General features: G+C 42.4%; 2 protein-coding genes across 5 annotated transcripts in view; one reads left to right on the top strand and one right to left on the bottom strand.

The window, feature by feature from the left end:
- The window catches only part of CABLES1 (Cdk5 and Abl enzyme substrate 1), a 109,756-nt gene that overhangs the window by 80,038 nt on the left and 12,965 nt on the right, over positions 1 to 16,753 (top strand). For both annotated transcript variants that reach the window (XM_056521721.1, XM_056521720.1), the window contains exons 5-8: positions 6,293 to 6,398; positions 9,634 to 9,790; positions 10,582 to 10,685; positions 13,894 to 14,000. In XM_056521721.1, the coding sequence (XP_056377696.1) occupies positions 6,293 to 6,398; positions 9,634 to 9,790; positions 10,582 to 10,685; positions 13,894 to 14,000 (474 nt within the window). The remainder of the gene's footprint in view (positions 1 to 6,292; positions 6,399 to 9,633; positions 9,791 to 10,581; positions 10,686 to 13,893; positions 14,001 to 16,753) is intronic.
- The window catches only part of TMEM241 (transmembrane protein 241), a 194,884-nt gene that overhangs the window by 6,255 nt on the left and 171,876 nt on the right, over positions 1 to 16,753 (bottom strand). The window contains exons 2-3 of one of the 3 annotated variants that reach the window (XR_008844200.1): positions 15,626 to 15,657; positions 7,350 to 7,396 (exon numbers count right to left, since the gene is read on the bottom strand). Coding sequence is in view for 2 of the 3 variants with exons in the window: in XM_056521710.1 (XP_056377685.1) it covers position 7,396 (1 nt within the window). In the remaining variant the exon portion in view is untranslated. Of the gene's footprint in view, positions 1 to 7,043; positions 7,397 to 15,625; positions 15,658 to 16,753 lie in introns of those variants that run through there. The other 2 variants (XM_056521710.1, XM_056521714.1) reach the window with 2 other exon arrangements.

Here is a 16,753-nt window from a genome sequence, read left to right on the forward strand (position 1 = left end):
AAAAATCAATTCCTGACTCTATAGTCTGTAAAGTTTTCTTGATAAACAAACTAGCTGTGACTCACCGAAAACAATGTAAGGTTTCCATGACAACAACATGACTAGGTCTGAAAGAAAATATCACTTTCAGTTTCAGAATGTAAAGTGGATGTCTGGCAGCGATGGGTTTATTTTGTGGTTAAAGAAGATCCGCCATTTAGGTTTCAGCGTTACAGCAAAGTTACTAGTGACCGGGTTATTTTCCTTACTAGGATATGCTATCCGCTTTAGGATCGGTGTGGGTCAAACCACTGAGACTGTATCAAACCAAAGAATGAAGCGTCTGCAGTGCTGGTGTATCACAACGTCCATTTCACTGTTTTTGCATCCCTGCCAGGGCTCAAGTCCTGCAGGAACGTGTGGGAACTGAGTTCCTGCACTTTTTCCACAGCAGGAACACCATTCCCATTAGCAGGACCAGCCCTTGAGTTGAGTTCCTACACTTTTTTCCCCCAGGACTTGACCCCTGATCCCTGCCACCCACTGTGCTATATTCCCAGAGGTCTGACCCCCACCGATCATAAAATAATGGCTTATTCTAGATGGTAAGAGTCCTGTAATGGGTCTGGTTGTGCCCCATAAATGGTCAATTGAGGTGGCAGGAAAAGGCAAAGCAACTTGACATATGTATCCTTTATATCAGTGGTCTCAAACTGTGGCCCTCTAGATGTTGTAAAACTTCAACTCCCAGCATGCCCGGACAGCCGCTGGGAGTTGAAGTTTTGCAACATCTGGAGGGCCGCAGTTTGAGACCACTGCTTTATATAGAGAAAAGTGAGCTTTTGTCTAGGACATCAGAATGAAGCTTAATTCTTCTGGCCACCTGGTTGGTTGGCTCTTTAGGACCATTTAGTTCATTATAAAAATATAAATGAAACCGTCCTACTAGGCTATAGGTGGGAAAAATTGGGACAGAGTGAGAAAAGAAAGAAAGGGAAATCCGGATTGTGTCTAATAAAAATAATTTTTTTGTGAATAGTAAATGATATAAAAGTGGGATCCCAAGCAGGGCCCTTGTTTAGGACACCTCACAATACAAGTAATTTATAAATAGTAATTATATACATTAAAAACGATGCACAAGATAAAATTCATAAAATATTGGGGACATATGTAAACTGCGCTATAATGAGCGTGATGCGATAGTCCAAATTATGCTGGTGACTTATCGCTAGAGTGATATGCATCACAGTTCATTAAACAGTTAGCTGGCGCAAGCAGCGCTAATAGATTAAATCCAGTATGGGGCTGCTGTATACTTCGTGGCTGTGCTCAGCAGCGCTGGAGACTCCTGAATGGGAGCCCACTGGATCCTTGTCTGCGCAAGGCTGATCGGATGCGCAGCCCGGCACTCGCTATACCTTGACGGCACAGGGACAAATGGTAAGGGAGAATAGGAAGTCTGACACTATGTGCCTCTTACCAGGTCTGTTGTTGCCGGATTGGTGATGTAAATCCAGTATATGGCAGCGTAAAAGGTCCTCAGAGATTCTCCCTCTACCCCGACGGCACGGGGAAAGGTGTGAGAGTGGGATGGAGGTCCTGTGCTGGAGGCTTCTTACCGGCTTTGCCAGTATAAGGTTGACATACTTGTCAATATCTGTAGTGATGCGTCCCAATCTTTGTGCATGCGTGCAGTCTCAGACCAGAAGTGTTTCGGGGAGCCTTGTCCCCTTTTTCAATGGAGAGAAGGAAAAGACTGAAAGTTTTTAGGTCCGGTCCCAAAACTGGATACGGGTCAAAAATGAGCCGACCGGAGTCACCGTTTGACTCCGGTCGGCTCATTAAAATGAATGGAGTTCAGCGCTGGTCCGGCTGGGGTACAGGTGCGCCCGGTTTGTCCCTCTCCCAGCCGGATCCGGCACCCGTAGTGTAAAACCGAGATGTGAATACAGCCATAGCAACAAAAAGTTGTTTTGAAGTTTTTAACTTCTGCCGTGTGTGAGGCTCAATCTTTTAGCAAGCAATGGTTAATTTTCTGTTTAGTTCAGTTTACTAAATATTTAATCTACTGCCTAAATAATTCATAAAGAATTGCCTGATGCTGTAACTTTACCAGTGAGTGCCTGGCCACCCTGCTGTGTGTGTTAAGCTCTTCCTAGGCAGGCTGAAAATGTGGTGAAAAATTCTTATTTAGTATTGCTGACAATTCAATCATATAGAATTCAGCAAACACACATTCCTGAATAGGAAAGTAATGGGATGTAATGCAATTTATCCAAGGTCACAATTATTCAAACATTACTTTCTTCCTTCAAAGGCAGTGCTGGTAACACAGCGACTCCCTCGCAGTAAGATAAATTCTTGTGAATCAACATACATTTGTGTGCCCGGAACGTGGTTATTATCACATGATCTCCCTCGTTCATACTTCACTGACATCTACCGACTTGCTTAAAAACTTTGTATTGCTTTTCATGATCTGAATCCAGTGTAGTGTTTTTTTTAATTGTTTGTTTTGTTTTAAAAATGTGTTTTGACTGGATGTATTGACATAGTATCACAGGTACTATATAAACAATATCTTATTCTAGCGCTACCTTTTTTATTTCTTTTTAACTGGATTTGGAGTGCATTAAAAGTACACCATACTTATCTGCCCCAATCCCCTGCCGCTGCCATTCCGTCAGCATCTGGTTCCCGTTGCTCTCCAGTTCTTTCTATTTCCTTAAAATGTTGTCCCTGCAGGACATGCGTGCGTGTGTATGCTCTCATGATAGGGATGGAAAGCTGTCAGCTTCAGCTATTATTGAAGGTGTATGGGCTACAGTTAGACCCCTCCTGTTGTAATCTGTAGGAGGAAAGCCCATGACGGAGCTGGGCGAGTCCCCACACTATCAGGGTGTGCCATACTGCGTAGGGCCACATAAAGTTTGGTTAATTCATATGCTTTCAGGAGGGGTTAGAGAGGAATTGCACAGATAATAAAAGATGCTTCAGAAATGTTATTTTATGGGTAATGCACGTGGCATACCAGTGGTGTTCATGGATCTTCCTTATAGGCAACACCTTTAGAAATACTGTATATACTCGAGTATAAGCCGAGTTTTTCAGCACGATTTTTTGTGCTGAAAACGCCCCCCTCGGCTTGTACTCGAGTGAACTCTCCGCCTGTCAATCCCTTCTCAGTGGTCTTCAACCTGCGGACCTCCAGATGTTGCAAAACTACAACTCCCAGCATGCCCGGACAGCCATCGGCTGTCCGGGCATGCTGGGAGTTGTAGTTTTGAAATATCTGGAGGTCCACAGGTTGAAGACCACTGCCGGCCTTCCTCATCATCCAGACCCCCCCCCCCCCCCCCTTTAGTTTTCTACTCACCTCCCCTCGGTGGGAAGGAAGGGTGAGCTGGTCCGGGCCATCTATGCTGCAGGGACCGTCCGGTGGGGAGGGTTGGTCGTTCCGGGCTGTCCGTCTTCACCAGGAGGCACTCTTTTCCACTTCGGGCCCGGACTAGTGACATTGTCTTGACGACAATGCACAGGGACGTCCCTGTGCGTCGTCATCAAGGCAACGTCACTAGTCCGGGGATGATGCATTTCCCACCCTAGGCTTATAGTCGAGTCAATAACTTTTCCTGGGTTTTTGGGGTGAAATTAGGGGCCTCGGCTTATATTCGGCTCGGCTTATACTCGAGTATATACGGTAAAAGATGTGCCTGTTCAGTGCCTAGGGACTATCTAGTATCTAATAAATTGTTCAGAATGTAATTTTAGATCTAAGTTATAACATTCATGTGAGATGTAAAACTACTACTTGCCAGAATTTCATGGATATTGGATGCAGACTCCTTGTAGCAGATGCTTACAGGGTGCAGATTTTTTTTCTGTTCTTATTAGCTTCAGAATTTCAGCCTCGACAGCAGAAAATATCCGCCACTTCTGACCCCACACCTGTGCTCTCCCTCCCCCTGCACTGTGTTAGTATAGGACTCTTCTAGTGATGAGAGCCATAACTGGATGCATCTTCCAGTTTAATAGCTGTCCTTCATCCCTGGTCAGATGCCTAATAAAATATCCATTACTTTTTTATTGACTTTGTGTGTTGAAATGGAACTACTTTAAATGTCTGTGAATCAATATCACTATATATGCCCAGTATGTTCTTTGACTGTAACTAATTTAGCATGTCAGTATTCACACAGTCCTTTGCATTGCTTCTCTGCAGGTGGCCAGTTGCACAATCTCTTCCACTATTTGCTTTTCTTTTTTCATTGCATATCTTTAGTTGTACCTTTTTAAAAGGGGAAGTTTCTTTTCTTCTAGGATTTCTGTGTTGCCCATTTGATTCTGAATTAAACAATCTTTATCTGTTCTCATACTCTGATATAGTAAGTTGCATGACTTGTCTTCCTATATCTAACATAATTATGCTAGAATCAGCCAAAATGACATCTTGATATCTTAGATACACGGCTGGTGGAAGGATTTTTGCCACCCTAGGCAAAACCCTCCCCCCAAACCTTTTAGGTCTGGCTTTTGGTCTAAAAAATGTATTTTTGTCCGATCTGTAAACATGGCCTTAGGCTGTGTTTTCCCATTTGTTTGTAAACAATACCCCCATGCTGTGACTAAATAACACCGCCATACCAGAACAGAACAATACCGCCATATCGTGACTGAATAACAGTGTTATAAGAGAACAGAACAATACCCCCATACTGTGACTAAACAACACCGCCATACCAGAACAGAACAATATTGCCATACCGTGACTGAATAAAAATGGCTACCGGAACAGAACAATACTGCCATACCATGACTGAATAACAATGCCAGAACAGAACAATACTGCCATACCATGACTGAATAACAATGCCAGAACAGAACAATACTGCCATAATATGACTGAATAACAATGCCAGAACAGAACAATACTGCCATACCATGACTGAATAACAATGCCATACTAGAACAGAACAATACTGCCATACCGTGACTTAATGAAAACACCAGAACAGAACAATACTGCCATACCATGACTGAATAACAACGCCTACCAGAACAATATTGCCATACCATGTCTGAATAACAACCCCATAACAGAACAATACTGCCAAACCGTGACTAAATAAAAACTCCTACCAGAACAATACTGCCATACCATGACTGAAAAACAACGGCATACCAGAACACAACAATACCGCCATACCATGTCTAACACTGCAATAATACATACTCTGACTGAATAACACTGCAGTAACACACATCTATATACACACACATACATAAATATCTATCTATAACCCCCCTCTCATGCAGGGTATGTTTCTCACACATGCATGGTATGTGTAAATATATATATATATATATATATATATATATATATATATATATATATCTATCTCAGTGTTTCCCAACCAGGGTTCCTCAAGCTGTTGCAAAACTAAAACTCCCAGCATACCCAATCGCAGTTTTGCAACAGCTGGTGGCGCCCAGGGAAACATTGATATATCACTGTATATGTATATACACTCACACCTATTTTTTCCCTGGGTGCCTCAAGCTGTTGCAAAACTACGATTGGGTATGCTGGGAGTTGTAGTTTTGCAACAGCTGGAGGAACTTGATAAAGGGAGGAATCCCGAAAGCTTGTCTCTACAAAATGTTGTTAGTCCAATAAAAAAGCTATTACAAGATACTGCAACATTTAATGATTTGCATCTTTTTATATATATATATATATATATATATATATATATATATATATATACCATGTATGTGTGAGAAATATACCCTGCATGGGAGGGGGGTTATAGATAGATATTTATGTATGTGTGTGTATATAGATGTGTGTTATTCAGTCACAGTATGTGTTATTGCAGTGTTATTCAGTCACAGTATGTGTTATTGCAGTGTTATTCAGTCACAGTATGTGTTATTGCAGTGTTATTCAGTCACAGTATGTGTTATTGCAGTGTTAGACATGGTATGGCGGTATTGTTGTGTTCTAGTATGCCGTTGTTATTCAGTCATGGTTCATTCAGTCAGCTGTTGCAAAACTGCAATTGGATATGCTGGGAGTTGTAGTTTTGCAACAGCTGGAGGCACCCAGGGAAACACTGGTGTGGATAAATATACACTGCATACCCCCCTTCTGGGGAAATGTAATTTTATTTTTCTATAATATGTACTGAAAAAGTATTTTATAGTAGTTCTTATGCATTGTAAGGTTTGATTTTGTGTTCTTAGTTTATTCTGATAATAGTTAAAGGCAAGATACCATTTTTTTTTCCAATGTCCATATTGTGTATAGGGATGTAAAACTGGAAGGTACGAGGCAGCGGCATTCCTCCGGTGGAATGAATACAAGAGAAATGATTCTTGGCCTTGAAGGAGTTGAGCTTGGAGCTGATGGGAAGGTGAGAAAGTAAGCATTGCCTGTGACACTTAATGCCCCAATTGCGCACTGCTTCCATGTTAGTGTGTAGTGTAGTGTTATGTCTTCAGTCTTCCCCATTGAGTTTCCAGCACCTTATAACATTTGTGTAACATATATAATATGTGCTAACATTTCTGGGCAATTATGGAAAATTTTTTTGGGGGGATTTATCAAAATTTGTGCAGAGGAAGAGTTGACCAGTTTCCCATAGAAACCAATCATGTACATATTTTTTTTTTTTTTTTTGTCTTTGATCTTCCCCATTGGGTCATATTCCCAGCTCCCAGTAATATGTGTAAAATATTTCATATGTGTTAGGAAATGCATGATATAGTCTTGCCCATTAAAACCAGACTTAAAGGGGTACTCACCGCTGGGGTCCCACCACTGGGGACCCCCGCAATCTTGTATTCGCCACCCACATATTTGAGCTGCACGCCGCGGTGCCAGCTCACAAACAGCCGGGTGGCGACCACGTGGCCGGAGTGTCATGACGTCACAACTCCGCCCCCATGTGATGTCACCCCCTGCCCCCGCTAGCGGGGGCAGGGGGTGACGTCACATGGGGGCGGAGTCGTGACGTCACAATATTCCGGCCCCGTGGTCGCCACCTGGCTGTTTAATAATAACTATACTATGTCACAAAAGACGCAAACGGAGTAAAGGGTTAAGGCAACAGATCATGGGTGGCTCTAGTCATGTAAGTTTATCTATTATACAATGACTGCAGCATTTACACTTGTAACACTTGCTCAGCAGACGTCCATTATGTATTGTTCACAGAAATTCCCAGACAGTGGGCTTTAGATATGGTTAATCCCTCAGACATTATTACTATTACATTACAGATTCTCTGCTCCTTTACGTTTTGCAGTTGGTGCTGAAATTATGGAAAATTCCACATTGTTGTTTCCTTTTCAATCCTATTTACCTTTTATAATCTTCTTATCCCGGCAATGTGTTCAATTTATTCTGTGTCTAGAAAGACAAAACACTGCATTTTTATTATGAAACACTAAATTTCTAATGCCCAACAAAAAAATCATAGGATATTCTGACACTGTGTGCTAGGGATGTCCCGATACTGGTATCAGTACTTGTACTCGTGCAAATGTCCCCTATACCTAATCCGATACCTGCCGGCGGGAGTCCCGACGGCAGGTATCACGGTGGTGCGGTAAGCCGCCTGCAGTCTCCGCTCCCGAGCAATGCTGTGCGCTCAGCAGCCGAGTGCCCATCATAGCCGGAACCCACATTAACCCTATAGATGCTGTGATCAAAGTTGATTGTGCCATCTAAATGTCCTGAAGTTAATTGCCAGTTAGCTCAGGGATGCTGATCAGGATCACCGTGGTGTCCCGGTCAGCTGTGAGGATGGCCGGAGTCCTTTACCCTGCTCTGTGCAGCAGTAAAGGAGCGCCGATAACAATGGTCATTGCTATGCTACGGCATAACAGTGATCAGTGTATGCAATCTACAGATGGGGACTATGGGGACTAAAAAAGTGGGGAAAAAAACATATTTTTTTTAAAAATGATAAATGTGAATTAACCTCTTCCCAATAAAAAATATTGAATCACCCCCCCCCCCCCTATCATTAAAAAAAGCCCTTTCTCTTATTAAAAAAAAAAAAAACCTTTTTCCATTAAGGGTACGTTCACACGGGCGGATCCACAGCCTATTTTACTGAAGGACTACTACATGCTGCCTTTAGATGTGCCTGCTCGGAGCGGTAATAAGCCATTACGAGCAGACACACTGAAGCGATGTGCGAGTCGCTGCGCATGTGCATTGTACTCGCACACATTGTGCCCGCTCCCCCTGCTCCATGAGCTAGGCCAAGAGTGGTGGCGATGTGCGAGTACACTGCGCACGCATACTGCGACTCGCACATCACAGTGTGTCTGCTCTGCAGTGTATTGCCGCTCCGAGCAGGCACATCTAGGCCTTCAGCGGCGGATCCGCAGCGTAAAATACACTGTGGATCTGCTCACGTGAACGTATCTTTAAGGAAAAAAACCCCTGTCAAATGACATTGAAAAAGTATTGGTAATTGGTATCGGAGAGTACTTAAAGGGGTTATCCAGGAAAAAATCTTTTTTTAAATATATCAACAGATTTGTAAATTACGTCTATTAAAAAAATCTTAATCCTTTAAGTACTTATGAGCAGCTGAAGTTGAGTTGTTCTTTTCTAAGTGCTCTCTGATGACACCTGTCCTGGGAACTGTCCAGAGTAGAAGCAAATCCCCATAGCAAACCTCTTCTACTCTGTGCAGTTCCTGAGACAAGCAGAGATGTCAGCAGAGAGCACTGTTGCCAGACAGAAAAGAACAACTCAACTTCAGCAGCTGATAATTATTGGAAGGATTAAGATTTTTAAGTAGAAGTAATTGACAAATCTGTTTAACTTTCTGGAGCCAGTTGATATAAAACAAAAACGTTTTTTTCTGGAATACCCCTTTGAGAAAAAGTATCGGTACTCGTACTCTGTCGTAAAAAAATGGTATCTGGACATTCCTACCGTGTACAAGGTTATAGTGAATATTCTCAGAGCAATGATGTCCATCAGTTCTTTAACTCGACTAGTTACTGAATTATTGGTGATGATCCACAAGTTCCACTTTGGCTTCCATATGACCTTATCTGTATTTCCACTGGACACAAAATAGCCCACACAATCTGGCTATACGGTTGTCCAAGCTGCTGTTGGTTGCAGTCAGGAGTCTGGTCGTGGGTTATTGTCTTCAAGTTGACTAATTAATAAACTATTACATAAAAGGGCACAGATTGCATATCAAATTGGGGGGCACTGAAATCTGTAGTTTTCTGAAAAAAATGTGTGTATTTATTTATTTATTTTAAAAAGACTCCATGGAGGAGCTGAAACATTTCTATTTGTATTTTCACATGATAGAATAAATAAACTTTTTTGCCATATTGGAGTTTTGCACCATTGCTGTGGAGATATATATCAACTATACAACTATAACATGCAAATAGTGGGCAATTTAAATATTCGAAATCTGCCTTTAGAAGCATCAGAAGAGATTGGCAGTAGAAAATTCATTTTTTTTTTTTCACTAGACAATGAGAATTTGTCAACAAAACAAGAATTTATTTTCCTATGTGTAATAGCAGTGCCAGGAAAGAAAGACAACTACAAGGACTTTAAATGTTTGATGTCGACAACTGACATTTGTTTCTTCTCTCCAGACTGTATCGTATACACAGTTTTTGTATCCTACCAATGCCTTGGGAGCCCGTAGAAACACAATAGACTCCACTTGCTCTATTTCTCAGTTTCGGAATGCAAGTCATCGCAATTTGACCCTGGGAAGAGCCAACAGTATCCAGGGGAGCATTGATACAGGTAACGTGATGACATTTGTGGCTTATCTTACTCAGCTGTGTTTGTAAATGGAATTAAACTTGCGGTATTGGTTTGAGTACGTCCTGTGTATATATTACATTGACTTGGTAGCTAGGTACATCATGGGCATTAGCAAGTTTATGTCTATGTTTTGGGCAGTGACTCCTCTATTATCCCCCAGTTTCAGTATTTTATGTTTACCTAGGATAGTGAGTCAATATCTGAAATATTGAAGACTTCACTTTTACACAGGCTCCCTGTTGGTTGTATGTAGGGTTAAACTGGCTCACCATATTACCAGAGGATCCTTCAGTGAGTCTGAGGTATGACAATAATGGAATCCGAATATAGGACCACAAAGATCTGTAAAAGAGCCTCATTTTGAGCTGGCCTTAAAACCAGATATCTTATTAAATGCTGGGTGTGCAAAGCCCTCATAAAAAATTCTCTTATGGGCCCAAGAAACTTTAATCCAAAGCTGATCAATTGATAATTTTGCATATTTAGCTCCTATGTTAAAAGATTACAAGCAAACCCTGTTTAGTCTGATCCTGTAGTCCTTCTGCCTCCTGTTGCATGCTAACATTTATATATAGATATATATTTTATATATACATACACTCGTTGGAAAAGAATAACCATTAGGCTTTAAGGTGTTAATTACTTACTTACTAAGAAGGAAGAATTTTAGATGTTGTTTTGGACCTTTGTTACCTAGACAATCTATATGTAATCGAATAACTTTTGCATATCTTACCTTCTTTTATTGTTCCTCCCTATTTTTTATACAGGTAGTGACATAGGTGACTTTACAGAGTATGATCCAAATCTTTTGGATGATCCACAGTGGCCATGTGGCAAGCACAAACGGGTTTTAATATTCCCTTCCTATATGGTGAGTATTGCTGCATTTCTTTAATCTGCCATATTTATACCAGGTTTCATTAACTCATGGTGCAACTGGGGGGACTTTAAAGGGGTACTCCGGTGCTTACACATCTTATCCCCTATCCAAAGGATAGGGGATAAGATGCCTGATCGCAGTATTCCCGCAGCTGGGGATGCCCGGGATCATGCACGCGGCACCCCGTTTGTAATCAGTCCCCGGAGCGTGTTCGCTCCGGGTCTGATTACCGGCGACCGCAGGGCCGGCGGCGTGTGACGTCACGCCTCCGCCCCCGTGTGAGGTCACGCTCCCTCCCCTCAATGCAAGCCTACGGGAGGGGGCGTGACAGCTATCACGCTCCCTCCCGTAGGCTTGCATTGAGGGGCGGAGTGTGACCTCATACTGGGGCAGAGGCGTGACGTCACACGTCGCCGGCCCTGCGGTCTCTGGTAATCAGACCCGGAGCGAACACGCTCCGGGGACTGATTACAAACGGGGTGCCCCGTGCATGATCCCGGGCGTCCCCAGCTGCGGGACTCCCGCGATCAGGCATCTTATCCCCTATCCTTTGGATAGGGGATAAGATGTGTTAGCACTGGAGAACCCCTTTAATCATAATGCTTAGGGGGAAATACCACATCATAAGTGACCTGTATATGGAGTGGGACACATTTTCCATTATAGTTTTTCTCTGTCTTGGTTTCCTGGTAATGGTTAAAATTACTGACAAAAATAGGGACCAAATCCTGACCAAAATACTGTGTGTGAACATAAGCTGTGCTCTCTGCAGCATAGCAGGTTTAGCAGAAGCCAGTGCGCACAGATCTTCAGAACACTGGACGTTACCTTGCACAGGGACTTGGGGATGCCCCAAACAAGATGCAGCAATGTTTCTATCCAAAACCACAACAGTAGGTGATTTTTATTGTAAATCATGGTTATGCAGTGTACTTGGGGACTTTATTAATTTTGCTTGCGTAAAAGCCAATGTTAAGTTGCAAAAATGCACCAAGTTGTGGAAACAACAGGCTGCTACATGTGGCCTCATGAAAACCTGAAGCCACCCCCCCCCCCCCCAAATCCAGGGTCAATGCATCCATCTATCAGGAGATTTTGGGGCATTTCATGATTCCTTTCCTTTTAAGTTGCATTAGTGAAATACAATTAACTTTTGCATGGTATTGAAATATTTGGAATTTCACCTGTATGTTTGTTTACTACTTATGTTTTGGCTCTTTCTGGAACCATCATTTTTTTTATTTTTATTTGCTGCTACTAAATATGTCTAATACCGGAAAGGTGTGTTAAAAATTGCCCTGGAAATGTTTTGCAGCTTTAAAGATTGCCTATCATTTTATTAAACTTTTGACTTGTCATAGTAATACTGTATGAGAGGTTTTGATTAATAGGGGTTCAGGTGCTTAGACTCCAACCGATTGCTAAAACAAAGGGGAAGAAGCTCTCAGTTGTGCCTGTTAGTGTCGCCTGAGCAAGCAACGTATGGGCTTATAGAAAGTCTATGGAGTCTTCCACCGCCTGCAGTCAGTATCAAATGGCCACAGCTGTCCGCTGAAGGCTTCTGTTCCTTTGTTTTTGTGATCAGTAGGGGTCTCTGCAGCCAAAAGCCCACATGTCAAAAGTTTTATAAAATGTTTATTGACTCAAAGGAAGTATATGACCTATATTTGTACTTATATAAAAAATATTAAAACATACTTTTGTACATTATTATGGAGGCAGCTATTTTGCTTCAGCAACTGTGACCATCACCGGTTATCAATGGTGGATATATGAAAGGGGATAAGTATTCTCCTTAGGGAGGTGCACTGCTTCTGGTGTATGTAGATTCAAAAAAGGCTATTAGAACTCCACAGCATAGAAATGCTACCTGTGAAGGTGCTTTGCATATTCCTTTTCCTAGAAAGCCCGTGGAGTTCTAATGGCCTTTTTTGAATCTACATAAACCGGAAGCAGTGTGCATCCCTAAGGAGAATACTTATCCCTTTTTCCTAGTCTACAGGCCTCTCACCAGCCAAGCCAGAACACCCTGCTCTGTATTGACGAGGGGCAACCACCCCGAAACAGCTGTCTGCAGATGGGTCCTCTTCCCTTCTGACTAGAAGTCTGGCTTGGCATAAAATCCCGATCAGTTTCTGAGACTCCGTAAGGCCACTTTCACACTACAGGTATCATCCTGTAAAAACCTCTGTTATTACTCCCGACAAAAAGTCCTGAAAACGCGCGTCAAAAAATCCCATTCATGGGATTTTTTTGATCATCCTTTTGCATTAGGTATGTCCGTTTTTACTAATGTCCGTTATTTTTGCCGGCACAAAAGACGGTGCATGCACTAATTTTTGGTCCAGCAAAAATAATGGTGAAAAAAATTGCCATTAAAATTTTACATTGAAGTCTATGGGAAACGGATGCTAAAAAAAAACATCTGTTATCATCCGTTATTGTCCATTTTTTAACATCCATTTTTTGTACTGAGCATGCTCAGTACAGCTTTACAAAAAAAAGGGTTAAAAACCTGATTAAAAAAAACAGATGTAACTGGTAATAACGGATGAACATCATCAGGTTTTTTAAGAAAAAAAAATAATGGATGATGGTCATCAGTTATCATCTGTTATTACCAGTTATTGCATCCGTTTTTTTCATCAGTTATTGTAAAATAACAGCAGTTAAAAAGCAGGATGACACCTGTAGTGTGAAAGGGGCCTAACTGAAGATGATAATGTTGAGATGTGCTCTCTACAGAACAGGATCTGTCCGTCTATTCTTAGGCTTGGGGCCCTTGTAGACAGACCAATGGGCTCCTGATTACAAGTGCTGGCATCTGTGGTTGGCTCTTGTTTGCTGAGGATCGACCAATCCTGTGGCCAGGTTGCACAAATAATTGTTGTTTTGGCCCTTTTAAATTCATCATGGTCAGCCTCACATTCCCTGTTTACCATAGGTCATTTTGGTGACGCGTTTTCTTTAAGAATGTTCAGACAAGCATGTATAGGTATATGTCATATAATTGACAAATCCATCCATAGAAGCACATGTCATATGCGTGATTAAATAACCCTGTTTTTCCTCATTTTTAAGGACTAAATTTAATTTAGACTTTAAGCAGTAGATTTATTTGAGTGTTGCTGGAAAAAACTATAGAAATATTTTAACTGTGTCTACACCTGTATATCCTAACTCTTGCTTCTCTCTTCAGACCACCGTCATAGAATATGTGAAACCATCTGACCTCAAGAAAGATATGAATGAGACATTCAAGGAGAAGTTTCCTCATATTAAGCTGACTCTCAGTAAAATAAGAAGGTGTGTATGAATGATACAGGGATGTGGACCTTTAAGATAAAACTACTTTCCCAAGGGACTAAAACAGAGCACAATATACTTGTCCCTCATGGCGATCTACTTGTCCTGGTACACAAAATAATTTTAACCAAAATAGTTAGTTTTTGCACATAATAGCCATAATAGCCATAACTCTTATTTTTCCATTTACAGACACATATGACGGCTTGTTTTTTGTAGAACCAATTGTACTTTATAATAACACCTTAAATTTTTCCATAACATATGTTCCAAAACAGAGAGAAATTATTTGTGAGGTGAATCAATTTTGGGGGGTTTATTTTTTACACCATTAACCTTGTTGTCAGACTTACATAATATTTTGATACTTTAGGTTGCGCTGATTACAGCAATACCAAATGTATTTGTTTGTCATGTTTTACTAATGTAAAATTCTAAAAATAAATAAAAATGTGATTGCCACATGCCGGCTAATAGCGGTGGCTCCCAGATACTGAAATAAGCTGGGGGCCGCCTGGTATGGAGCAGGCTCAAGTCAGAAGCCCGCTCCATACACCCTGAGCGACGTTGGTTTGTTGGTTCAGCTCTAATAGCCGGATACAGGGCTAAATGTCAGAGAAATTCACCTGCCCGGCGCCCAGAACTGAATGTCCTGGGCGTCGGGCAATAGGATTTCCACACCCCTGTTATATATAAACCTGTTTATTACAGTTTCCCCCGGTATATGTCCATATCTAATGTAGTCTTTATGTTTTGTATGAAAATGTATTGTTTATAGTTTTTAATGTTATAAATGGAAAGGCCTTACTGACTATAGGAAATCTGCACTAACATAGTGATCATGGGAAAAATGCAAAGCTTATGTAATCTTGTGAAGCAGTCAGCCTTCATTTTCTACATATTTCATCTGGCGTTAGGGAAAGGTGATGTGGCTTATATGAAAGTTTTCTTAAAGGAGTAGTCCAGTGGTGATTCAGTGGTGAGCAACTTATCCCCTATCCTAAGGATAGGGGATAAGTTGCAGATCGCGGGGGGTCCGACCGCTGGGGCCCCCCTCGCGATCTCCTGTACGGAGCCCCGACAGCCCGCTGGAAGGGGGCGTGTCGACCTCCGTACGAGGCGGCGGCCGACACGCCCCCTCAATACAACTTTATGGCAGAGCCGAAGCGCTGCCTTCGGCAATCTCCGGCTCTGCCATAGAGATGTATTGAGGGGGCGTGTCGGCCGCCGCCTCGTGCGGGGGTCGACACCCGCTATCTGGGCGGAGAGCCTGGCCCCCGTACAGAGAGATCGCAGGGGGCCCCAGCGGTCGGACCCCCCGCGATCTCAAACTTATCCCCTATCCTTAGGATAGGGGATAAGTTTTTCACCACTGGACTACCCCTTTAATGTTAGAAGCCTGCCCATCTGCTCTGCCTGCAGCTACTACCTTTCCAGCCAGAGACAAAGCAGCCTAAGTCTGACCTCTTTTTCCAAACGTTTTGTGTGTTTTATGCCTCCAGGCAAAGTAAAAGTAGAAGATCAGACTAGACAAGACTTTAAGTCCTCCCAATAGGCGTTATTGTTTATAAGCACAGATGATGTGCAATATTATTGTCTTTATGAATGATGTGGTCAGCGCTTACTGGTTTGTTCATTCATTTGCCTGATCATTGGCCTGTGGAAAAAAACAGACAGACATAAGAAAGGAATTTCAGACTGTGTGGCAAGTTAAAGATTTCAGTATACTGGCTTTATACCACTTTGAATGCAAAATTCTATGCATTTCTAGGGGATAAAAGATTTCAATTCTATGGTAACTGTTCTAATAGCATGTGACTTCACATAGAGCATCATTTTAAATATTATGTCCAGGACCCTTAAAGGGGTACTCCACTCCTAGACATCTTATCCCCTATCCAAAGCATAGGGGGTAAGATGTCTGATCACAGGGGTCCTGCCACTGGGGACCTCCGCGATCTCATTGCTGCACCCACCCCGCGTTGTTTACAGCGTCGGGTGCAGCGCCGGAGGAGTGTGACGTCACGGCCACACCCCACTCGTCACTCCCCCTCCCATAGACTTGCATTAAGGGGGCATGGCCATGACATCACGCGCCTCTGCCCCACATGGCAAGTCATCCGGCATGAAGCGAAGTTCATTTAGTGCACCGGATGTCTGGGGGGCTGCAGCCGAGATTGCAGGGGTCCCCAGCGGCGGCAATCAGACATCCCCTATCCTTTGGAAAGGGGATAAGATGTCTAGGGGGCGGAGTATCTCTTTAACACAGAGAGAATGAAATTTTTCAACTACGTGGGTCCTTTTTGCCATACTGTACAAACATGTACTAATTTATTACACTAATTTTGACATCTTTAACTCCTAGAAACCAACCGGGTTACCTCATTCCTAAAGGCTGATGTTATAGGGCAGTGGTCTTCAAACTGTGGACCTCCAGATGCCCGGACAGCCAGCACTCAGCGAATTTCCTTAGAATTATACATCACTCATTGCTATATTGTTAATAGGCTTGCGTCATAAGAGAAGATCTCGCCGTTCAGAAAAGGGCAGATGCTTATCTTATGAGGTCGCCGTATTATCTGCCATGTCTACCTGTTGTGGTAGGAGACTCCTCTAAGTGTACAGAACCCTTCCCTACTGTGCACTGCTGTCATTTCACACAAAGATGTCTGATCCTTTGTACAACCTATACCTGGCTCCCATGGGCCCTATTTCTTTTCCATAGAGTGCTTTCTATTTGATACCGGTCCCTT

The sequence above is a fragment of the Hyla sarda genome, chromosome 5 (assembly GCF_029499605.1).
Source record: "Hyla sarda isolate aHylSar1 chromosome 5, aHylSar1.hap1, whole genome shotgun sequence".
Classification (NCBI taxonomy): domain Eukaryota; kingdom Metazoa; phylum Chordata; class Amphibia; order Anura; family Hylidae; genus Hyla; species Hyla sarda.